Below are 24662 nucleotides of genomic sequence, written 5' to 3' on the forward strand. Positions count from 1 at the left end.
TTGAATGACGTGCGATTACATCAATCATGCTTGAACCCTCGTGCGCGTGCGTGAGTTTTTTCACGCGTGTCGGTGACGTCATTTCCCTGTGGGCAGGCCTTGAGTGAGAGGTGGTTCAGCCCTCTCGGCTGAATTCCTTTGTTTCACACGCTGCTCGAGATGGCGCGCGTTGCTTTATCAAAAAATTTTTCAGGACCTGTGAGGAATATCCGAGTGGACACTATTCGAGAAATTTAGCTGGTTTTTGGTGAAAAGTTTAACGGCTGATGAGAGATTATGGGGTGTTTCTGTCGCTGTAAGGACTTCCCAGGGAGCGGGATGTCGCGCAGCGCTTCCAGGCGCCGTCGTCGGCCTGTTTCGACCTGAAAACATCCTAATTTAAGGCTTAATTCACCCAGGACGTCGTGAGAGAACAGTGAAGTTTCAGAAGAGCTCGGGATCAGCAGTTTGTCCGGACATTCCACTGTTTAAGGACATTTTTTAATGAAAGACGTGCGCGCAAATTCGCCGAGTCGTTTCCGTGACGACTCGGCAAATCTGTGTGCGCCGCAACAGGAAAAACACCTCTGTGTTGAAAACCATTTGTAAAATTCAGGCGGCTTTTGATGGCTTTCAACAAGTAACTGAGAAATTGTTTAACAGCTTAGGCATGTTCCAACTTGCCCGTTAAGGTTTCCAATGGAGGTGTTTTTCCTGTCGCGACCCCCCGCGGTCGGGTCCGGCCCGACATGCGACTCTGCCCGCACGTTCTTTCATTACAAAATGTCTGTTAACAATGGAATGTCCGAATAAACTCCTCATGCCAACTTCTTCTGAAAGTTCTCTGTTCTCTGACGACTTAATGGGTCAACAGAGCCTGAAATGTGGAAGTTTTCAACTTGAAACGGCGAGACGCTGCCATCTCGAAGCGCAGATCGCCATCATGCGCCGTGGGCCGTCCTTAAAGCGACACTACCAGACCAAAATCTCTCATCAGCCGTTAAAATTTTTACCGAAAACCAGCTGAATTTATCGAATGGTGTCCACTCAGTTGTGCCTTACAGTTTTTGAAAAAAATTTTATCAAACAAAGCAGCAGTCTCTGAGCCATTCCTAAACAATGAAAAAAATCGACGAGAGGGTGGGCGACTCCTCACTCAAAGACTGCCCACAGGCAAATGACGTAACCGACAGGCGTGAAAAAATTCTCGCATGCCCACGAGGGTTCAAGCAAGTCTGATGTAATCACACGTGATTCAAATCCATATGGTTTTTGAAAAAAATAAGGTCGGATACTTTTCTAACAGACCTCGTATATTTGTTGTTCACAGACATACTAGTGAATATATAACCCTGCTCACAGCGTGACCTTGATCCAGTGACTACACACTGTGGTGATGCCCTCCAGTGTTTTTCTAACAAAAAAGTAGAGCACTAAAAGCTACGTAATCTCTTGAGAATGGCATGAAAATGTTGATAAATGTAAAGTTTTGAATTTAGAAATGCGAGAAAATACAAATGTGATCTAGAATTACATATTACAAATACAGAACACAAGTATAAATTCATGGTGTTTTAATCAGACTACAACTTTGTTCCATAATTAATTTTACTTAGTGACATCACAGAAGGTTAATTTACAACCCCTGGCAATAATTATGGAATCACCAGCCTCAGAGGATGTCCATTCAGTTGTTTAATTTTGTAGAAAAAAAGCAGATCACAGACATGACACAAAACTAAAGTCATTTCAAATGGCATCTTTCTGGCTTTAAGAAACACTATAAGAAATCAGGAAAAAAAAAATTGTGGCAGTCAGTAACGGTTACTTTTTAGACCAAGCAGAGGGAAAAAAAATATGGACTCAATTCTGAGGAATAAATTATGGAATCACCCTGTAAATTTTCATCCCCAAAACTAACACCTGCATCAAATCAGATCTGCTCATTAGTCTGCATCTAAAAAGGAGTGATCACACCTTGGAAAGCTGTTGCACCAAGTGGACTGACATGAATCATGGCTCCAACACGAGAGATGTCAATTGAAACAAAGGAGAGGATTATCAAACTCTTAAAAGAGGGTAAATCATCACGCAATGTTGCAAAAGATGTTGGTTGTTCACAGTCAGCTGTGTCTAAACTCTGGACCAAATACAAACAACATGGGAAGGTTGTTAAAGGCAAACATACTGGTAGACCAAGGAAGACATCAAAGCGTCAAGACAGAAAACTTAAAGCAATATGTCTCAAAAATTGAAAATGCACAACAAAACAAATGAGGAAGGAATGGGAGGAAACTGGAGTCAACGTCTGTGACCGAACTAAGAAACCACCTAAAGGAAATGGGATTTACATATAGAAAAGCTAAATGAAATCCATCATTAACACCTAAACAGAAAAAAACAAGGTTACAATGGGCTAAGGAAAAGCAATCGTGGACTGTGGATGACTGGATGAAAGTCATATTCAGTGATGAATCTCGAATCTGTATTGGGCAAGGTGATGATGCTGGAACTTTTGTTTGGTGCCGTTCCAATGAAATTTATAAAGATGACTGCCTGAAGAGAACATGTAAATTTCCACAGTCATTAATGATATGGGGCTGCATATCAGGTAAAGGCACTGGGGAGATGGCTGTCATTACATCATCAATAAATGCACAAGTTTACTTTGATATTTTGGACACTTTTCTTATCCCATCAATTGAAAGGATGTTTGGGGATGATGAAATCATTTTTCAAGATGATAATGCATCTTGCCATAGAGCAAAAACTGTGAAAACATTCCTTGCAAAAAGACACATAGGGTCAATGTCATGGCCTGCAAATAGTCTGGATCTTAATCCAATTGAAAATCTTTGGTGGAAGTTGAAGAAAATGGTCCATGACAAGGCTCTAACCTGCAAAGCTGATCTGGCAACAGCAATCAAAGAAAGTTGGAGCCAGATTAATGAAGAGTACTGTTTGTCACTCATTAAGTCCATGCCTCAGAGACTGCAAGCTGTTATAAAAGCCAGAGGTGGTGCAACAAAATACTAGTGATGTGTTGGAGCGTTCTTTTGTTTTCCATGATTCCATAATTTTTTCCTCAGAATTGAGTGATTCCATATTTTTTTCCCCTCTGCTTGGTCTAAAGTAACCGTTACTGACTGCCACAATTTTTTTTTTCCTGATTTCTTATAGTGTTTCTTAAAGCCAGAAAGTTGTCATTTGAAATGACTTTAGTTTTGTGTCATGTCTGTGATCTGCTTTTTTCCTACAAAATTAAACATCCTCCGAGGCTGGTGATTCCATAATTTTTGCCAGGGGTTGTACATATGAACATCTGTCAGCATGTATTTCTGTCCAACAGATGGACAGGAGTCATTTGATGGGAAGCCTGTATAAATCTTGAATGAGCTGGAAACTTCAGTAAGCGTGAGAGGACTTTGTTGTTTCAAAACCCCATGGGGGTGTGATGAAGCCTAAAGGATGTCAGAAGAGAAGTTGTGGGCTCCACCCACCGACTCTGAATAAGTTTGGCAGCAATCATTTACACAGAGGAAGTAAATGTTGGAGGGGAAATGTGTCCACTTTATCAGAAGCTCTCTGTGTATTATGAAGATGAAGAGTTATTTATTGGAGCTGAAACTATTAAAGCGGTGAAAATTTTAGCCAAAATTCTGCAGTGTTGAGATGTTACGACCTTGATGTGGTGGTACTGTAAACCACATTTTACCACCCCAGAGAGGTTCCTGTATGACAGACACACACCGTGTGGTACTGGGATCTATATATTAAAAGCCAAGTGGCCCCTGTGCATGTGTGTAACTTTGATCACAGAGAAACTGGGTAGAGCTGACATTTACCATTTGCCATGTTTATGTATTTTGGGTCAAGGATGAATACTGTGAAAACGGAACGCTGATAGGACTAATATTTTTGAAGAAATTAGGGATAATGGACAACAACAGTGAACAATGGATGTTGATCTGGTATACTAATCAGTCCCTGGAAACCAGACAAGCTATGAACAAAGGAGATATCTCAACCTTGCCAGCTGTAAAACATGACATCAACTAAATGTGCCAAAAAATAAATTCAATTATTCACAAACTTTTTCTTTTTAATTTTCCTGCACTTCCAGTTAAAATCATTATAGAAACTTTGCATAATTTATTACCACCCTGGAAAAATGTCAGATACCTATTTTCTAAATCTAGAACCCGTGGATCCCCATGGGCAATGCACTAGTTACATTTAAAAGGTCTGGCAGGGTGCAAAAAAAAAAAAAAGATCGAGTGATTAGGAAACACCCGAGCCTCTCCACTGACATTACCTAACTACACTCCACCAACACTAGTTTCTAATTCCACAAATATAATAAAAAATATAGACCAAAAGGGCTTTTCAATGTTAAAATCAAATATTCGCTAAATCTGCACTACGGGTGAGATGCAGGTCAAACTTAGTCTGTTTATTGAGAGTACCAGTTTGCACCTCATTGTCACAAATGACAGTGATTGAAGCACTTTTGATTGAGATATAATACAAAACGTACATCAAATGGGCTTTTCAATATTAAATTCCTGCCATCCTACATAACGCTCTCAAATATCAGAGATCTGGTCTTTTTTGACAGTTAATGAAATTTAGAAAATTTGTTCAGTGTTAAGGATAAGAATTTTTCCAATTTTCAAAGATTTTTCCTGACTTTAACTATTGACCGATGACCTTGAAAACTGAATAACGTCTTGCCTATCAGCATATGAATCTTAAGTAAAAAATTCAGAACAATATATGAAGAGTTGTGGGCTCCAGGCTGTCAAACAGCGGCGAAAACAACCTCCAACTTCATTGGCAGAGGTAAATATAGATCAAAAAGGCTTTTCAATGTTAAAACACATATATATATATATATATATATATATATATATATATATATATACGGATCAGATGCGGCTCAAACGTAGTCTATTCAATGAAGAGACTAAGGTCATGAATTTCATTGAGAGTACCAGCTTGCACCTCAGTGTCACAAATGAGAGTGATTGAGGCAGTTTTGATTGTGATATAATGCAAAATATACATTAAATGGGGTTTTCATTGTTAAATTTAAATGGTCACAAAATCTGTAATCTGGATCAGAGCCATATCAAACTTTGTTAGTCAATAAATGATACCATCCTACATAATGCTGTCAAATATGAAAGCAATTTGATCTTTTTTGTTTGTAATTTTTCCAATTTTCCAAGATTTTTCCTGACTTTGACCTATGGCCTTGAAAATTGAATCAGTATTGCCTATCAGGATATGAATCTTCAGTAAAAAAAAAAAAAAAATCATGATCAGGCTGTTCACAGACAAACAAACAGGCGAAAACATAAAGCAAAACAAACAAAAAATACAAAAGCAAGGCTACAGCATTGCCACAATGATGTGTTTTGTTGTAGGTACATGTCCTCAGAGGTTACTGTTGCTGTGGTTCTTGTGGGGTGGGGAGGATGCTTTTTGATAAAGCTTTACATAATATGAACTCAGAAGTGCTGTTCTGCAGTCACTTTCCAAATGAACAGCAATATGCAGTTTGGAAAATTATATAACACAATATAATTGTATTTAATCTGGTTATTGAGGATATTTGTTCATTAAAGCAAGATTTAAAAACAAAACTGTAACATCACTTCATCCGCAGTGAATTTTAGTGACAATCGGGTGTACTTACTGAATATAACATGGTATACAAAGAATCAATGTTTATGAGTTCAATGGTACAAATATTTCAAGGTTTTGAAAGGTGGAACATACCATTCAACATGCAAAGACAAGTTGAATGGTATGTTCCAGCTTTCACCGAATTAAATATCCATGTAATTAAATATATATGTAAACATTCATTATTTGTTTTATATAGCGGCTAAAATAGATCCTTGTCATTTGATGATATATTAATTTATAAACAACAGAAAAGACTTAAATTTTGGTGCTCCTCACTGGTGCTTTGACATCAAAAGTCAATCACGAATTTTAAGTAGGAGTACAAAAATCATTCTGATGTAGTCCGTGATGCCTTGCACTGACTTCGTGTACTTCCAAAAAAACAAACAAAAAAAAAACAAACCTGTACTTCCTCAGTGCAGCGAAAAAAAATCACGTCATAAATTAGTCCAGCTTTTCATTTTAACCTCATCCTAACAGCTCTTCATGCCTCCAGACGGCTTACAGCATGGTGGATTTGTTTGTTTGTGTGTATGTTAGAAGAATTAACACCATCAGTTAGCTCCTTCAAATCGTTGTCTGTCAGCAAAACAAACTCTACATGTTTAGCTAAACACCACCCACACTAGTGGATGGGTTTCGCAGCGTGCAATGGTACAAAACGTATGGAACCAGAGTTGCACGCTAAATGGAACCAAATGCAATGCAACACAAATGTTGATGAACAATCCATTTCACATGACGTACAAAGCACCAATCAAATGACAAGGATCCACTCAGCCGTTCTTTAACTAATGCTAGCTAAGGCGAATGGTAGCTTTAGCTAACAAACAGTGGTTAAACTAACTTGAGGCAGATTTTAGGAAGTAGCTAACTTTAGCGATCATTTGTAGACAGTTGACACACTAATAACCTGTGAAGGTAGCAAAAATAAAGTGTACAAACAAGGTAGTTAGCTACGCACATTAGCCTATTACAGTATTTTTGGTGAGGTTGTGCTGCAGTAGGACCATAGTCCTTTTGCATGAGCCATTGCAACAGGACTTTTCACAATTTGGGTAGCCTGATGTACGCACGTCATTCAAAAGACACGGACGTACAACACACCAGTCAGACAGTTTCCGTTTTAAGAGCCCAAAAGTTGGGTTTGCAGACATTTTTAACACAGATGGATGAAAAGATATTTGTGAGTATTTGAATGAAAGAAATACAGTATAATGGTAGAAAGGTACAATTAGCTGAATTAGCGGATGAGCTTGGCATTCCGTCACAGGAAGCAGATCACTACGAGGACAAATCCAGACAATACGGATGAGTTTCACGTGAGGGGAAGACAATTTTGTTACTGAATGATTGTCTATATGTGACTGCTGCTGACATTTTGTTGATTGCCACTGTGAGAAGACTGGAATTTTCCCATGTCATAGTGTTACATCCGCATTCCTCTGCTGTGGCACTCACTCAATGGAAAAATCAAACTGTTCATAGAACAGACTCTCACCTGCCTTAAATACCAACTTAGCGCAAGCACCTGGTTCTCGTCAGTGGAAAAGAGGCCTACGAGGTGTGGATCACCTCTACTGAAGATGGCAACCTGCATGGGTGCTAACACTGGAACTGCTGGCCTGGCATGTTGTGATTCAGTCCATGGGGAATATATGAAAAATGCTTTTTCTGAACTGTATTCATGCAATGTAACGCAATATTATTTTAATATTATTTGATAAGTAAATTAATGAGATTGACAATACAGTTAAATGTAATTAAAGGAAATAATTTGTTTTTCTCCTGTAAAGTCATCCACCTGTATATATTATTTTTGTATAAATGCTAATGAAAAACACTGACTTGGTTTTATCTTATCTAAGAATTGATTTTACTGAACAGTTTATGAAGCCAGGGCATTGTTATCTGTTGAGGTTTTTCCACCTCATTCTGGAAAGTGCAGAATCCATCTCCATCAGTAAATGGTAAATGGACTGCATTTATATAGCGCTTTTCCATCTGCATCAGATGCTCAAAGTGCTTTACAATTATGCCTCACATTCACCTCCGATGTCAGGGTGCTGCCATACAAGGCGCTCACGACACACCGGGAGCAATAGGGGATTAAAGACCTTGCCCAAGAGCCCTTAGTGATTTTCCAGTCCCAGGATCTTCTGGTCTCAAGCCCAACACCTTAACCACTAGACCATCACCTCCCCTAGACAATCGCCTCAGTCTGTCCAAGTGCATAAGCAAAAGTGGCAGGCAGGACTGGATGAGACTGTGTCCCCATCTGGTCATCAGATGTCCTCTGTGCTGGCACCAGAAGAAACTGGAGACCTTCTGTCCCCTTTATACCAACGTTTTGTAGCTGTGTGACCACTCTCCCAACCTGCTCTGGTGGACTTGTGGACAACGCCTTTGTTTACATCTCAGTGTTGGTCTTTGGATAGATTTTGAGAAAGCTGTCCTATAACGGGCGGTGTGTTACTTTGATGACAGATGCTGTACCCACATCTCATGATCAAAGATGTTGAGGTATGTGAGCCGTTGGACGATTTTCAGTGGCCTGTTTCTACCGTCGGAGCAGGTTGCAGTCTGTTACGCACAGACTGGAAGTCTGATACCTTTCTCAGAAGTTGTGACTCACCTGTTGAGTCACATTTACCATTGGTCTAATAGGAGAAGGTGTTCATGTAACCACCGTGCCTAATATACTTCTTCGCTCATGTAAACACCTTTATCGGCAGCATCTTTCCCTGATCTTCTTCTATTATGTAGCCTGTTACGCAACCCAACAAACAATAAACCCTGCACGCTGCTGTATGTGGCAGTTAATCATCTTACAGCAGGGATTTTTGTTAACTGGATTAGCAGCAAGATTTAAACTCTGCATTTAGGTGCAAGAAGTGAAAATAGTCAGCAAGTTCATCTGTGGCGGGTATATAAGGTCATCACACTACCGTCTCACCACAGCTCAGACTGCAACGACTGCACGGAAACCTGTGGCTCGAGAGCTTCAGGTAAGACCACGACGCTGGAAATTTTTCAGAACATCAAGTTAGTGAGAGCAGCTTTTGTCATTTGGCCACAAGAAACTGTAATGTTCAGTTTGTGATGATGTGAGGAAACTACGCAGGATGAGAGTTATACTACTGTCAATTAAAAAAAAAAAAACTTTCAAAATTCAATAACATGCCTGGTATTGGGGTTTTTCCCAGAATGGACGTCCAAATTTATGCCCTGGTGATGCTCTTTCTGACCCGTGCGGAGCGCAGCCTAGGCTCCTGTGTGGTGGACAGCTTCACAGTCAAAGAGGACTTTGACCCACAAAGAGTGAGACACAAATATATTTCTTAGACAAAACCGAACCCAGAATCTTCAAATATTTTGTTTTTATTGCAACAGCAATCCTGCGTACAGGGCAGGGAAAAAATTGTTCCCCCTTGAGATTTTATGCATTTAAGTTAATTTTTGTTCCACATCAAAAAATAAATAAATAAATAAAAATTCTGGTTTATTTACATTGAAATGTCTAAAATTATTCTCTTTATCCTCACCGTGAAAACAAATCTCTACAACATGACATAAATCAAATAAAAATATCAAAATACAAAAGAATGGCATACATAATTATGCGCCCCTTTTACAGCCACTTGTCTTTTGATAGTCAGATGATGGAAGCATGAAAATTCACTTAATTTCCATCAATCATAAATAAGGAAAACACAGATTTTCAAACAAGAAAACACAAATCTAGGGTAGGACCTCCCTTGTAGTTCTGTGTAAACTGAAGTCAAAATTTTAGACAATCTTTTAAAGAAGCTGTAACTCTTTCAGTATTGTTTGAGAGTAGACAATAACTTGAAAACAATAAATTCCATCATCTCGTAAGTCATTAAATTAAAACATCACATAATGAGGACGAAGTCATTAAAGGGTGGCGAACTTTGATGCACTTGATAGATTGACAAAACAACTTTGTGTTGCCTGTGTAATGTCCTATAAGTGTGTCTGCCACCGGTAGTTAAATTAGCAACCCGTGCTGAGAAACATGATGACCCCTATGTGGCCAAACAAAGCATGGAATGTACAACAGAACAGCAAAGTAAACACAGAATTAACAAATGGATAGTCCACGTGGCTGGGGGTACCAAAACCTTTTATTCTGTACTGCAAATTAGTGATGGCAAACTTGACACACTATCTTGCACTATAAACCTGTTACAGAGCATTGTTCCAGAGTCTGTATCAAAAGGAAGCCAACTTTGGCAGCTACTGTAAAGTTCACAAATGTGCATCATGATCAAATGCCTCATTTCTTATTGACTGATGTACATGAAGTCCAAGACATATTGGGTGACTTCAGATATCCATCCCCTGACTTTTCTAAAGACAACTGGCTGTAAAAGTGAGGTTGTACTTATTTTTGACTGACTGGAGCACAAACCTTGCATAACATTGTTGTGGGTTTGATATTTTAATTTAATTTATGTCAAATAGCCATTCCCAAAGTGTTCATTTTTAATGACCTGTCATGGCCTACTGACAGTACCTTCATAGTCCACGAGGGGCTGCAGCTCAAACTCTGTGAATCAGCATTGTAGAGCTTTAAGTTTAAAGGGCACAATAATAATAAGAAGAATAAGAATCCTGATTTTTTTTTTTTGTTAATTTGGCACACAAAAAAAAGAAGTATGATTTAAAAAAAACACCCCCATGATTCTTAAGAGGACTAAGCAGGATCAGAAAATGAATAAATGAAATAAAGCAAAAATTAAAAGAGCTCAAGGGGGTCACAAACAGTTTTTATAGCACTGCTAGAAATCCTTCATTTCACAGAAAGAAAAGATTAATTGCGCATCTGTCAACACAGTTTTGGTGCACATCCATATTTCAAAGATTAAATGCTAATGAGTCGATTTGTCTTGCTTTGTTTGTTTTAGTATGCAGGGAAGTGGTACGCCCTGCAGAAGAAGGACCCTGAGGGTTTGTTCCTGCAGGATAACATCTCTGCTGAATACACTGTTGGTGATGATGGAGCCATGGTGGCTTCATCCAGAGGCAGAGTCACTATTTTTGGGTTCGTGTTTGTAGTCAACGCCAACAGTTACGAGATTCAAATTAATTTCAACCAAAAGGAGAGTAGTGACTCAAAAACTGTTCTTTAAATCTACCCGACCTCCAGATTCTGGGTTGTTTGTGCCGACATGGCTGCTCAGTACACGGTGCCTGACCCCAGCACCCCTGGCAAAATGTTCATGAACTATCAGGGCCTGGCCAGCTACTTGTCCAGTGGCGGTAAGTCTCCATCAGTTACACAAATGCACTTATTTGCTGTTTGAGTCGGTGTAATTCCTGCCCCCTGCTCTTCCAGGTGACAACTACTGGGTCATTGACACAGACTACGACAACTACGCCATCACCTACGCCTGCCGCACCCTGAAGGATGATGGAAGCTGTGAGGATGGCTACGCCCTGGTCTTCTCCCGGAACCCCCGTGGCCTCCCGCCTGCCATCCAGAGGATCGTCCGCCAAAAACAGGACGAAATCTGCATGGCTGGACAGTTCCAGCCCGTGCTACAATCTGGTAAATAACCCAAGCCTTGTAACATTAAAATACATAAAGATTAAAAAAAAACAAAACAAGTGAATTTAATTAACTATCCGTGAATTCCATCATTTTGTTACAGAGGATAGATTTTCACCTTCTTTAATCCTTCTGTGAAACAGTATTTGATTTGTATTCGTTTCCATGACACTCGTCACTTTGTTTTGTGTCTTAACAGGAGCGTGTCCAGCATAAACCAGAGTCACCGAGCAAACCTTCAAAAACATCATCATCATGTTGAAGAGAAAATCAGGGCTCTTCCCAAAGACATAAATCATTACAATAGTTCTGTTGGAATTTATCACCCAACACCGACCATTACCTCTTTAACAAGCGGCAAATTTATTTCAAGGGCCACAATGATTGAATGTTTTATTAATTAATTTACTGATTATTTTGAGACTGAGTAATTACTTAGTTTATAAAATATATAAAAATTGGTTGACGAATGTCATTTTCTCAGAGCCTCAAGAAATGATTACCATCAGTCCATAATCCAAATATGTCTGATTATAATAATGTAAAACAGATAAAATGACACATTATTACGCTGATGAAGCCGAAAAGGCTCAATATATGACATGGTTGCTAAATCAACTACATAAATCCAGCAATACATGATGGAGTTCTTTTTCCGTCAATCTCAATCAACTAATTGCTGAATCATTCTGTATGGTGTCTTTCAAAACTAAAACAAACAGGAATTCTAGGCATTTGTTACACACATGGATAACCTCTGAACTGTTTCAACTGTTTCCCTACTGGTGGCAATAAATTTTGTAAAGAAAACAGCAGCTGTCTTTGCCTTTTATAGTTACAGTTTACTGAGAAAACAGATACAAACACATATATACACACTGGGCCTCATGCAAGAACCAATGGTACCAACAGATCTGTTCATAAATGGTGTCTGTGTGATAATTCAGGAAACGTTCCTCATTTATCACGTTTCTCGTATGTTAAGCTTTTTCATAGATAATCAAAATTTACAAGTTGTCCAGACCTGCATTAGTAAATTCAAACATTCATTCATTTTCGATACCTGCTTACTTCAATTAAGGGTCACAGGAGGGCTGGAGCTAATCCCAGCAGTCATAGGGCGAGAGGCAGGGTACACCCTGGACTGGACACCATTCTACCACAGGGCCACAAATAGAAATACAAACATACTCACAATTACATGCATACCTACAGTCAATTAGAGGAAGCCGAGGGAATCCAGGACCTTATATTTATATACAGTATACACACAGTATACTATGCAAGAAGTTCGTCGTCAGCAGCCTGTACTCAAGGTTTTTGAAATGGAGCAATATCTCCAGATACACAGTGCATCCATAAAGTATTCACAGCACTTCACTTTTTCCACATTTTGTTATTCCAAAATGGAGCAAATTAATTTTTTCCCCTCCAATTTCTACCCACAACATCCCATAACGAGAACATGAAAAAGTTTTTTGAAATGTGCAAATTTATATATATATATATATATATAAAAAGAAATCATATATACTTAAGTATTCACACCCTTTGCTCAATACTTTGTTGATGCACCTTTGGCAGCAATTACAGCCTCAAGTCTTCTTGAATATGATGCCACAAGTTTGGTGCACCCATCGTTGGGCAGTTTTCTCCATTCCTCTTTGCAGCACCTCTCCATCGGATTGGAGCGTCGGTGCCACTCAAGGACATTCACAGAGTTGTCCTGAAGCCACTCCTTTGATATCTTGGTTGTGTGCTTAGTGTCGTTGTCCTGCTGAAAGATGAACCGTCACCGCAGTCTGAGGTCAAGAGCGCTCTGGAGCAGGTTTTCATCCAGGATGTCTCTGTACATTGCTGCATTCATCTTTCCCTCAATCCTGACTAGTCTCTGAGTTCCTGCTGCTGAAAACATCCCCACAGCATGATGCTGCCACCACCATGCTTCACTGTAGGGATGGTGCCTGGTTTCCTCCAAACATGAAGCCTGGTATTCACACCAAAGAGTTCAATCTTTGTCTCATCAGACCAGAGAATTTTGTTTCTCATGGTCTGAGAGTCCTTCAGGTGCCTTTTGGAAAACTCCAGGTGGGCTGCCATGTGCCTTTTACTAAGGAGTGGCTTCCGTCTGGCCACTCTGCCATACAGGCCTGATTGGTGGATTGCAGCAGAGATGGTTGTCCTTCTGGAAGGTTCTCTTCTTTCCATATAAGAATGCTGAAGCTCTGACAGAGTGATCATCGGGTTTTTGGTCACCTCCCTAAGGCCCTTCTCCCCGATTGCTCAGTTTAGACGGGTGGCCAGCTCTAGGAAGAGTCCTGGTGGATCCGAACTTCTTCCATTTACGGATGATAGAGGCCACTGTGCTTATTGGGACCTTCAAAGCAGCAGAAATGTTTCCCCAGATTTGTACCTCGAGATAATCCTGTCTCAGTGGTCTACAGACAATTCCTTTGACTTCCTGCTTGGTTTGTGCTCTGACATCCACTGTCAACTGCGGGACCTTATATGTAGACAGATGTGTGTCTTTACAAATGATGTCCAATCAACTGAATTTACCCCAGGTGGACTCCAAACATCTCAAGGATGATCAGTGGAAACAGGATGCACCTGAGCTAAATTTTGATCTTCATGGCAAAGGCTGTGAATACTTATGTACATGGGATTTCTTAGTTTTTTATTTTTAATAAATGTGAAAAATTCAAACAAAAACTTTTGTTCACATAGTAATTATGGTGTATTTGTGTGTATAATTTTGAGAAAAAAAATGAATTTCATCCATTTTGGAATAAGACTGCAGCATAACAAAATGTGAAAAAAGTGAAGTACTGTGAATACGTTTCCACTCAATAAGAATGATGGTTAAAAACTCGATTAAAACTCAATCCCCTATTTTACTCGTATAAAGTGTCAGAGAGGACCTGAAAAAAAAAAAAAAACAATTTTAAATGTGGAAAAAGCCACATTTTACATGTTTATTTGTACGAGTTGAACAAATGAAACTGTTTTTGTATCATTAAATTATAAAGTTAAATTCTTGACTAACCAACTCATAATTTTCAGTCAGATTTCGTAGTTCATGATGTTAATGAATCAAGCTACTGTGACATTTAATACATTCAAGTGTCCCTCTGATGATCTAGACACATTATTCCTGGACAGTTTCTTTATTTTGCTGAATGCGCTCCTCGATAGACTTGTGTCTCTCCTGTGTCACGTTGCTGAAGGAAAACGTATCCACTGTTGATGCTCCGTACAACATAATGAACAAACATGGTGTTTAATGAATTAGATGTCCTCTGAATACCTCTCAGGGAGCGAGTATGGCCCAGGCCTACTCCAGTAGTCCACCGCTCGAACTCTGTACAGGCCGCCAACTTCCTGCTCCACTGCACAGAGAAATCGCATGCCTATTAACACTTCCTGCCTTTGTGGAACTGTGCAGTGTCGCTGGAATTTGGTGTTATTTCTCAAATAGCACATAAACTTTATAACAACCTGAACTTTTGCTATTTTGTTTGTTATTCCATCCTTGAAAGAACTGATTGATAAGTCTTACCTGGTGAATGGACGTATGAAGTAAAAATGGTGTCCTGGATATTAATTCTGCTAAATGTCTGCTGGTCTTTGGAGAATTCCACTTCAAAAGTCTTTATGCATCTACAAAGTAGAAGTTCAATAAATTAATTATTTTGTCTGTTTTCCCCTAAATCATTGTGCTGATTCTATAATAACCCCTGGATTCTACATATAATAATTACACATAATTTGTTAGCGCTCACTCCTGGTTTTTGTATGTGTGCTGCAGGTCCAATATAGAGGGTGAACACATAAGCACTCCTTGGTTTCAAATATGTATAATATCAAAAGTCACATAAATAATTTTACAATTTTGGCATCAACAGTTGCAGAAACTCAAGGTTTTTTTTTCTCTTTTGCAGATTATTCTTCTTCAAAACTGTAAAACTATTCAAGTGACTTTTCATATGATAAATATTTGAAACCAAAGAGTGTTTTTGTGTTCACCCTGTATTTGGGATACAAATGTTCCTATAGAAAAGACTAGATCAGACATTGCCATACCTTGAACCAGCTGGAAAGATGTTTAATTAATTCATGAACTCCTTAGATAAGAAACTGCATGAGGTCACAAATATAAATCAAAGGCATCAGAGGGCTGATGCATACCCTGCACACCACATTATAAATGTACAAGTAAAAAAGGTGTTTTCGACTCTGGATGACTTCCCAGTGACTTTATTATGAAGTCATGCATACCAGTCTATCACAAATATTTTGCTATCAATATATGCTTGAGATCATCCATCTGGGCTTCTTAGTTGTTGTACATGTCTCTCCATGTGATCTTCCCACTAAGTTTGATCCATCTGCACTTCTTAGTCGATGAGATGTATAAAAGAAGGTGCTTTTCAGACCATGTTTTTTTTTAACCTTTGGCCAAACTTCTCCACAATCTATTCAACTCTAGATATCTATCAATGTAATATTCCCTCCAAGTTTGAAAGAAATCCATCTAGCTGTTTTTGAGTTATCTTGTTTGCAGACACAGATGCACACCAGTGAAAGCAATACCCTGCTTGCTGCCTCACCAAGTCACAAGGTAATGAAAAGCATGGGAAGGACAACGCATACCCTTTGTAAGCACATAATACTGTGCTGTACAATGGTTTTGTTTTTTCCCCAAACTGCAACCTTTATATCCCAAATGACTGTGGCGATAGCCTGCAAAATGTGTTTTTTTCGTACTATATTTTTGACAGTTTTTGACCAGTTTATTACACACATTAATCATCTGGAGACATTCATCCAAAAAATATTCCTGCCAAGTTTAACAAAAATCTGCTCAACCATTTCAGTTTTTTCTACACAAACACATGCTACCACCATGCAAAGCAATAAAGCAATGTGCTTTAAGGTCTTAGTTTTGAAAATTACTTAAGGAAGAATAAACTACCACAAAACATTTTATTTCAAAATTTTCAATGTGCTGTTTAACAGATAAAAGAAAGCCCTACAAAAGTTAATTAAACCAAGCTCTCCTTGATTTGGAGATGTTCTCTGTATATATCTAGTCATTAATGATTATAATATTACTTGCTGGAGAAACCAAAAGAAAATGTTTAGTTATATTATAGCATTGTGCTAAAATTATTTGATCAGTAGATGTCAGTATGACAATGAGCTGCTGTAGCAACAACATACAGAGAAGAAGGAAGAAGAAAGAAGAAAAAGCACAAGGAGTAGGTGGCATTAGTATGACAAGTATCAATGCTTTCCACTACCAGGAGTTGTACTCCAGGGACAACATCGTCACTCACAAAGCCATCGAGGAAACCAACCCACTGCCCATCATGGAGGAGCTGGACACCCCACCCACCATAATACAGCTCCGAAAGGCCATTGACTAGCTAGCCTGTGGCAAGGCTCGAGGCAGTGACAGCATTCTGCCTGAGGTTATCAAAGCCGGCAAGGCGACTGACCAGGCATTTGACCTGGTCAGTCGAGAAGGACGCTTCGCTCTTCTGCACCAGATCGGATGTCTCCCCCAAGCTCCTGAGGATGGTCACATCCTTCAATGACAACATGAGTGGCACTGTTCAGTATGACAGATCGTCCTCGGACCACTTCCCAATTAGGAGCGGTGTGAAGCAGGGGTGTGTCCTCGCCTAAACCCTTTTCGGCGTGTTCTTCTCCCTGCTGCTGCGCTACACCTTCCAACAGTCTGAAGATGGCATCTTCCTCCACAGCAGAAGCAACGGCAGCCTCTTCAACCTTACATGCCTCAGAGCAAAGATGAAGCTGTGAAAGGTGTTCATCGGGTAGATGCTGTTCGCAGACGATGCCGCCCTCACCGCCCACACAGAGGAAGCGCTACAGAGATTGATCACTCGCTTTGCGGATGCCTGCAGTGAGTTTGGGCTTACCATAAGCCTAAAGAAAACTCAGGTCATGAGCCAGGATATCAGCAGTGATCCCTGCATCTTCATCGCTGACCACACACTGGAAGTGGTGGAGCGATTCACCTACCTAGGCTCCATCATCTCCACCAATCTCACCCTCGACGGCAAGTTGAACGCAAGGACTGGCAAGGCATTGACAACAATGGCCCGCCTGACAAAGAGAGTCTGGGACAACACCATGCTCACAACCAACACCAAGATGAGGGTGTATCAGGCATGCGTGCTAAGCACTCTCCTCTACGAGAGTGAAGCATGGACACTCTACTCCTGCCAAGAACACAGGCTGAATGCCTTCCACATGTGGAGCCTCAGAAGACTGCTTGGCATCAACTGGCAGGACTGCGTCATCAACTCTGATGTCCTGGCCAAGACAGGGATGCCCAGCATGTTTGTCATGCTGATCCAGAGACGCCTGCGCTGACTCAGACATGTCACATGAATGGAGGACAGCTGCACCGCAAAGGATGTACTGTACGGTGAGCTGGCCACAGGCTCCAGAGCAAAAGGACGACCTGCGCGTCATTTCAAAGATGTTTGCAAACGTGGCCTGAGAGCAGGTGGCTTCAACCCTGCGGACCTGGAGTCGGCAGCAGCAGACCGTGCCAGCTGGCGATTCACCATCAGAACCATCATCATGGAAGCGGAAGAAAGGCCCAGTGGGGGGAGAGGAGGCTTCGCCGACAGCAGAGACTCCAGCCAGCACCCACTACCATAGGCAACCAACCAACAGAATACATCTGCAGCAAATGTAGTTCCCACATTGGCCTGTACAGCCACACCAGGCGCTGCAACTCAACAACTTGATGGACGACCTCGGGCCTTGACACCATGATCTTACGGGATCGACGGAGCCAACGTGTCAACATCAATGCTTTCGCTGAATGACTTTTCTTCGATACGTAAACAAAACTTATGTTAATCTAACAATGCTCTGTGACTCGTTTCACCAGCTTTTAATTTTATTACCAATGAAAATGTTGCATCATGGTTAATTGTCACTTTTGACTCCACTATGCTAGCACTGCTTCATGACCCAGTTTGGCTTGCTGAATGCAAGCTTCAAACTTTGTATGAAGAAGATAAAAGTCAGTATTCCTGTCGAAAGGTGTATTGAATTTATTGATAACCTACACGTCTGGAGAAAAAAAAAAATATATATATATATATATATATATATATAAGCATGATGACTGTACAGCGCATCCGGAAAGTGTTCACAGCACTGCAATTTTTCAGATTTTTTTTTTGGATGTTACAGTCTTATTCCAAAATTGATGAAATTCATGTTTTTCCTCAAAATCCATCCATCCACTTTCTTCCGCTTCATCCAAGGTCGGGTCGCGGGGGGCAGCAGCTCAAGCAAAGCCGCCCAGACCTCCCGATCCACACACACCTCTCCCAGCTCCTCCGGGGGAACCCCAAGGCGTTCCCAAGCCAGCTGCGAGACGTAGTCCCTCCAGCATGTCCTGGGTCTTCCCCGAGGCCTCCTCCCGATGAGACGTGCCCGGAACACATCTCCAGTGAGGCGTCCAGGGGGCATCCGAAAAAGCCATGCCTGAGCCACCTCAGCTGGCTCCTTTCGACGTGGAGGAGCAGCGGTCGACTCCGAGCTCCTCCCGAGTGACCGAGCTCCTCACCCTATTTCTAAGGGAGCGCCCAGCCACCCAGGGTCAGAACGTAAATCGAGAGTTTTGTCCCCCTGCTCAGCTCTCTCTTCACCACAACGGTCCAATACAGCGACCACATCACTGCAGACGCTGCACCGATCCGTTTGTCAATCTCACGCTCCATCCGTCCCTCTCTTGTGAACAAGACCCCGAGATACTTAAACTCCTCCACTTGAGGCAAGGACACTCCACCGACATGAAGAGGGCAAAGCACCTTTTTCTGGTCGAGAACCATGGCCTCGGATTTCTAGTGCACGCTGAAGGTCCTGATTTGACAAAGCCAACAGAACCACATCCTCCGCAAACAGCAGAGACAAGATTCTGTGGTTCCCAAACCGGACCCCCTCTACACTCTGACTGCACCTAGAAATTCTGTCCATAAAGGTAATGAACAGAACCGGTGACCGATATGCACTGGAAACAGCTCGACTTACTACCGGCAATGCGGACCAAGCTCCTGCTGCGGTCGTACAGGGACCGGATAGCCCTTAGCAAAGGACCCCGGACCCCGTACTCCCGGAGCACCCCCCCACAGGGCGCCTCGAGGGACACGGTTGAATGCCTTCTCCAGATCCACAAAACATGTGGACTGGTTGGGCAAATTCCCATGAACCCTCGAGCACCCGATGGAGGGTATAGAGCTGGTCCAGTGTGCCGTGACCAGAACTAAAACCACACTGCTCCTCCTGACTCCGAGGTTCGACTATCGGTCGAATTTTCCTCTCCAGTACTCTGGAATAGACCTTACCGGGGAAGCTGAGGAGTGTGATCCCCCTGTAGCTGGAACACACCCTCCAGTCCCCCTTCTTAAACAGAGGGACCACCACCCCGGTCTGCCAATCCAGAGGCACTGTCCCCGACCGCCACGTGATGTTGCAGAGACGTGTGAACCAAGACAGTCCCACAACATCCAGAGACTTAAGGTACTCAGGATGGATTTCATCCACCCCAGGAGCCTTGCCACCAAGGAGCTTTCTGACCACCTCGGTGACTTCGGCCTGGGTAATGGATGAGTCGACCTCTGAGTCCCCCGTCTCTGCTTCCTCTTCGGAAGATGTGTCAATGGGATTGAGGAGATCCTCGAAGTATTCCTTCCACCACCCGACAACATCCCAAGTCAGGGTCAACAGCTCCCCACCCGCACCGCAGACAGTGTTGATGGAGAGCTGCTTCCACCTCCGGAGGTGTCAGATGGTTTGCCAGAATTTCTTCGAGGCCGACCGATAGTCCTCCTCCATGGCCTCCCCAAACTCCTCCCAGACCCAAGCTTTTGCCTCTGTGACCGCACAGGCTGCAGCACGCTTGGCCTGCCGGTACCTGTCAGCTGCCTCCGGAGTCCCACCTGCCAACAAAGATAAGTAAGACTCCTTCTTCAGCTTGACGGCATCCCTTACTTCCGGTGTCCACCACCGGGTTCGGGGATTGCCGCCGCGACAGGCACCAGAGACCCTGCGACCACAGCTATGAGCGGCCGCATGGACAATGGAGGTGGAGAACATGGTCCACTTGGACTCCATGTCCCCAACCTCTCCCGGGATCTGGGAGAAGCTCTCCTGGAGGTGGGAGTTGAAGACCTCGCTGTCAGAGGGTTCCGCCAGTCGTTCCCAGCAGACCCTCACGATACGTTTGAGCCTGCCAGGTCTGACCGGCTTCCTCCCCTCCCAGCGGATGCAACTCACCACCAGGTGGTGATCGGTCGACAGCTCAGCCCCTCTCTTCACCCGAATGTCCAAGACACGTGACCGAAAGTCAGATGATACGATTACAAAGTCGATCATCGTTGTTCATGATGGACAAACTGTGGCTAGCACAGAAGTCCAACAACTGACCACCACTAGGGTTCAGATTGGGGAGGCCATGCTTCCCGATCAGCCCCCTCCACGTCTCACTGTCGCCGCCCACATGGGCGTTGAAGTCCCCCAGGAGAACAATGGAGTCCCCAGTCGGAGCACTATTTAGTACCCCTCCCAGGGACTCCAAGAAGGTCAGGTACTCTGCACTGCCGCTTGGGCCGTAGGCTGAGACAACAGTGAGAGAAAAGTGGAGCGCCCAGCCCCTCTCCAGGATTTGGGTACCAGAGCCCAAGCTGTGCGTGGAGTTGAGCCTGACTATCTCTAGTCGGTACCTCTCAACCTCAGGCTCCTTCCCCTCCAGCGAGGTGACATTCCACGTCCCCAGAGGCTGTGAGCATGGACTGGGCTACCCGCCCTCAACCGCCAACCAGTCCGCTCTGCAACCGATCCCCATGGCCCCCTCTGCAGGTGGTGAACCCACGTCGCTCTTTCGGGCTGGGCCCGGCTGGGCCCCTGTGGGCTAAGGCCCGACCACCTGGGCGACGTCTCAGTCCTTGATTTCATAGTGGTCATGGGAGCTTCTGAACTGCCCTTAGTCTGACCCGTCCCCTTGGACCTGTTTGCCATGGGAGACCCTACCAGGGGCACAAAGCCCCCAACAACATAGCTCCTAGGATCATCCGGGTATGCAAACTCCCCACCACAATAAGGTGGCAGTTTGAGGGGGAGTTTTTTCATCAAAATTCTACACACAATACCCCATAATGACAATGTGAAAAAACCTTTGAGATTTTTGCAAACTTATTAAAAATAAAAAACTAAGAAATCACATGTACACAAGTATTCACATCCTTTGCCATGAAGCTTCAACTTGTGCTCAGGTGCATCCTGTTTCCACTGATGATCCTTGAGATGTATTGACAGTTTAAGTAGAGTCCACCTGGGGTAAATTCAGTTGATTGGACATGATTTGGAAAGGCACACGCCTGTCTACATATAGGGCTCCACAGTTGACAGTGCATGTCAGAGCACAAACCAAGTATGGAGTCAAAGGAATTGTTTGTAGACCTCCAAAACAGGATTATCTCGAAGCACAAATCTGAGAAAGGGAACAGAAACTTTGAAGGTCCCACTGAGCACAGTGCCATTCATCATCCGTAAATGGAAGAAGTTAACTCTTCCTAGAGCTGGTCACCTTTCTGAACTGAGCGATAGGGGAAGAAGGGCCTTAGTCAGGGAGGTAACCAAGAACCCGATAGTCACTCTGTCAGAGCATCTGCATTCCTCTGTGGAGAGAGGAGAATCTTCCAGAAGGACAATCATCTCTGCAGGAATCCACCAATCAGGCCTGTACAGTACAGTACAGTGGCCAGACAGAAGCCACTCCTTAGTAAAAGGCACATGGCAGCCCACCTTGAGTTTACCAAAAGGCACCTGAAGGACTCTCAGATCATGAGAAACAAAATTCTCTTGTCTGATGAGACAAAGACTGAAGGTTTTGGTGTGAATGCCAGGCATCATGTTTGGAGGAAACCAGGCACCAACCCTGCAGTGAAGCATGCTGGTGGCAGCATCACGCTGTAGTGGCGAGAACTGGGAGACTAGTCAGGACTGGGGGAAAGATGAATGCAGCAATGTACAGAGACATCCTGGATGAAAACCTGCTCCAGAGCGCTCTTGACCTCAGACTGGGGTGACGATTCATCTTTCAGCAGGACAGTGACCCTAAGCACACTTCAGGACACCTCTGTGAATATTCGTGAGTGGCCCCGCCAGAACCCAGACCTGAATCTGTTTGAACATCTCTGGAGAGATCTGAAAATAGCTGGATTTATTCAGTTAAGGCTGTAACATAACAAAATGTGGGGAAAGCAAAGTAGTGAGAACAGTTTCTGGATGCTCTGCATGTCTGCAAAATATTAAATTCTCTGGATTCTAAGTTTTTGTGCTGCATTGATAATTCTGATACCTGCATCAACTGGCAGCAGAATCTGATAAAGAATTTATCAGATGTGCTCTTGGCAACTGTGGTGATTTTAAAGCTGTAGAATGACAAACATGTCACTGAAAAATGAAGGAGACTATAACTTTTTGTGCCCGACAGGAAATACTTCATTAAAATATTCTTCCTCAAACCTTTACTTTAATGCTGCGTTTACACATAACGACGACAAGTCACGAATGCCACGAAGTACACATTCTTGGCCGCCGATCACAAATACGATTATTCGGGGCAGAGGCGTCAGGTGTCCTCAGGAACTGCTGCAACCTGTTACCAAACATTATGATTAATGGCACGTGTTGCTGGAGAATTATCAGGAACCATTACACACGGTCAAGAATAGAACTGTGGAACGACACTTGGAGCCGAGTTTAATTGTGCGCACGTGACAGAAAACTGATCTGTCGTGGCGCGGAGTGAAATGTGACGCCGCGTTACAAGTCGTGTCAAAACTTGACAGTTTCCGTGTCACTTCGTAATAACGCGTGACAGTTTGGGCTCCAAGAACCATCACAGGAACCATTACGAACATTGTCACGTTCTATTAAGGATCAATACTCATCAAGACGGATCAACACGCTCAGTTGCGACCTCCACGACGTGAGATGAAATGAGGGTGGTGTGTGACATTCGTGGAAGATTTTTTGACAGGCAAAAACATGCTCCACGAATATCAAGAATATCACGCACCAACACGCACTATTAAGAAACCTATTCAGATGCGTTAAATCACGTTAAGAATGTCAGGAATGTGTCACGAATGACAGAAAAATGACATTCGTAACGCGTCTTGGTTATGTGTAAACGCACCTTTAGCAAAACTCAGTGTTGACGAGAGCGGGGTGACACTATGCAGGAAAAACCCTGCTATTCATCCAGTCACTCCAATTTCCAGAGTGCACATTTAGGACTTTTGTAATTGTATTTGAAGAGAAACTCAATCAAGAGACAGAGAAGAAAACATTGTGACACCTTAAAGAGAGTGCAAACTCCTGCCCAGGGTGATCAGTTTTCTGTTTCTTCGTACTTTACCGAGTTGAAGTGCAAGTGGGGGCGCTCTTTCAGCCAAGTACATATAACAGGGAAATCAGTATAATAAATGCTTCCTTGATGCAATCCCTGCCTTTGTACTAAATTTAACCAAAATCAAACAGAGTTTACAACAAACCTTGAAATAATAAACAATCATACTGTACATACTTGGAATCAACACAGTGATCCGACCAGACAATCAGGACTTGGCCTCTGGTGATCCTGATGAAGCGTAAACCATTAACCTGAGTAAAGGCCAAATACAGAAACTGAAGGTGGATTCTAACAAATCCTTAAAACTACAAATAGTGGTATGACGATAAATCCGCTGAAGTTCTTTAATGTTAATACCAAGACAAAACAACATTACTTTTACTTATGAAAAGGCAACTCTCATTGAGATCATCCACAATGAAGAGGAATTGTACAGTTTTTAATTTATTTAGAAATTTCAAGTTGAGGTGTGTGGTGGTACTGACCTGTTCTGGAACACCTTTGGACCAGGAACAAACATGGACGAGTAGGACGGACGGCACAGATAGTTCAGCCTTCAGAGTCAGAGTATCTCCTTCAGGAACTGGCCAGGGTCCATCAACCTGAGGATCCTGCACATGCACTCACCATCAGTGGGATTGAGCAATACATGGCCTCGGCATCAACAATTTGCCATGCTACATTACAAAACAAACCCACTAAGACACTTGACAACCATTTTCACTCTTAAACTTGCCATGGCTTTTTCTTGATTACTTAAGAAAAGGTGGCATTAATAATATATTTCTGCCAAAAGATGTCACACAAGCACTGCACATCTGGATGCAAACAAAGCCCCCCTCCTCAGTCACTCCATCCACTCCCCTCTGCATGAATTAGAAGTAACAGTAGTTGGATCCTTTAAGCACGCTGAAGACGTGCTAAAAGGAAAACCCAGACATGTGA

General features: G+C 42.5%; 2 protein-coding genes across 2 annotated transcripts in view; one reads left to right on the forward strand and one right to left on the reverse strand.

The window, feature by feature from the left end:
- The first annotated feature begins 411 nt into the window (after positions 1-411).
- On the forward strand, positions 412-11493 carry rbp4l (retinol binding protein 4, like). Its single transcript, XM_034171067.1, has 7 exons — positions 412-415; positions 8676-8681; positions 8880-8994; positions 10605-10741; positions 10847-10959; positions 11036-11248; positions 11448-11493. The coding sequence occupies exons 3-7, from the start codon at positions 8881-8883 to the stop codon at positions 11462-11464; spliced, it is 594 nt and encodes a 197-aa protein (XP_034026958.1). The 5' UTR covers positions 412-415; positions 8676-8681; position 8880; the 3' UTR covers positions 11465-11493.
- Positions 11494-14418: 2925 nt separating this feature from the next.
- Positions 14419-24662, reverse strand: part of idua (alpha-L-iduronidase) — a 30957-nt gene continuing 20713 nt past the window's right edge. Inside the window, exons 11-14 of the mRNA XM_034171073.1 lie at positions 24203-24328; positions 23892-23968; positions 14808-14908; positions 14419-14637 (exon numbers count right to left, since the gene is read on the reverse strand). Coding sequence (XP_034026964.1) covers positions 14537-14637; positions 14808-14908; positions 23892-23968; positions 24203-24328 — 405 coding nt within the window. The 3' untranslated portion in view covers positions 14419-14536. The remainder of the gene's footprint in view (positions 14638-14807; positions 14909-23891; positions 23969-24202; positions 24329-24662) is intronic.

The sequence above is a fragment of the Thalassophryne amazonica genome, chromosome 5, assembly GCF_902500255.1.
Source record: "Thalassophryne amazonica chromosome 5, fThaAma1.1, whole genome shotgun sequence".
NCBI lineage: Eukaryota > Metazoa > Chordata > Actinopteri > Batrachoidiformes > Batrachoididae > Thalassophryne > Thalassophryne amazonica.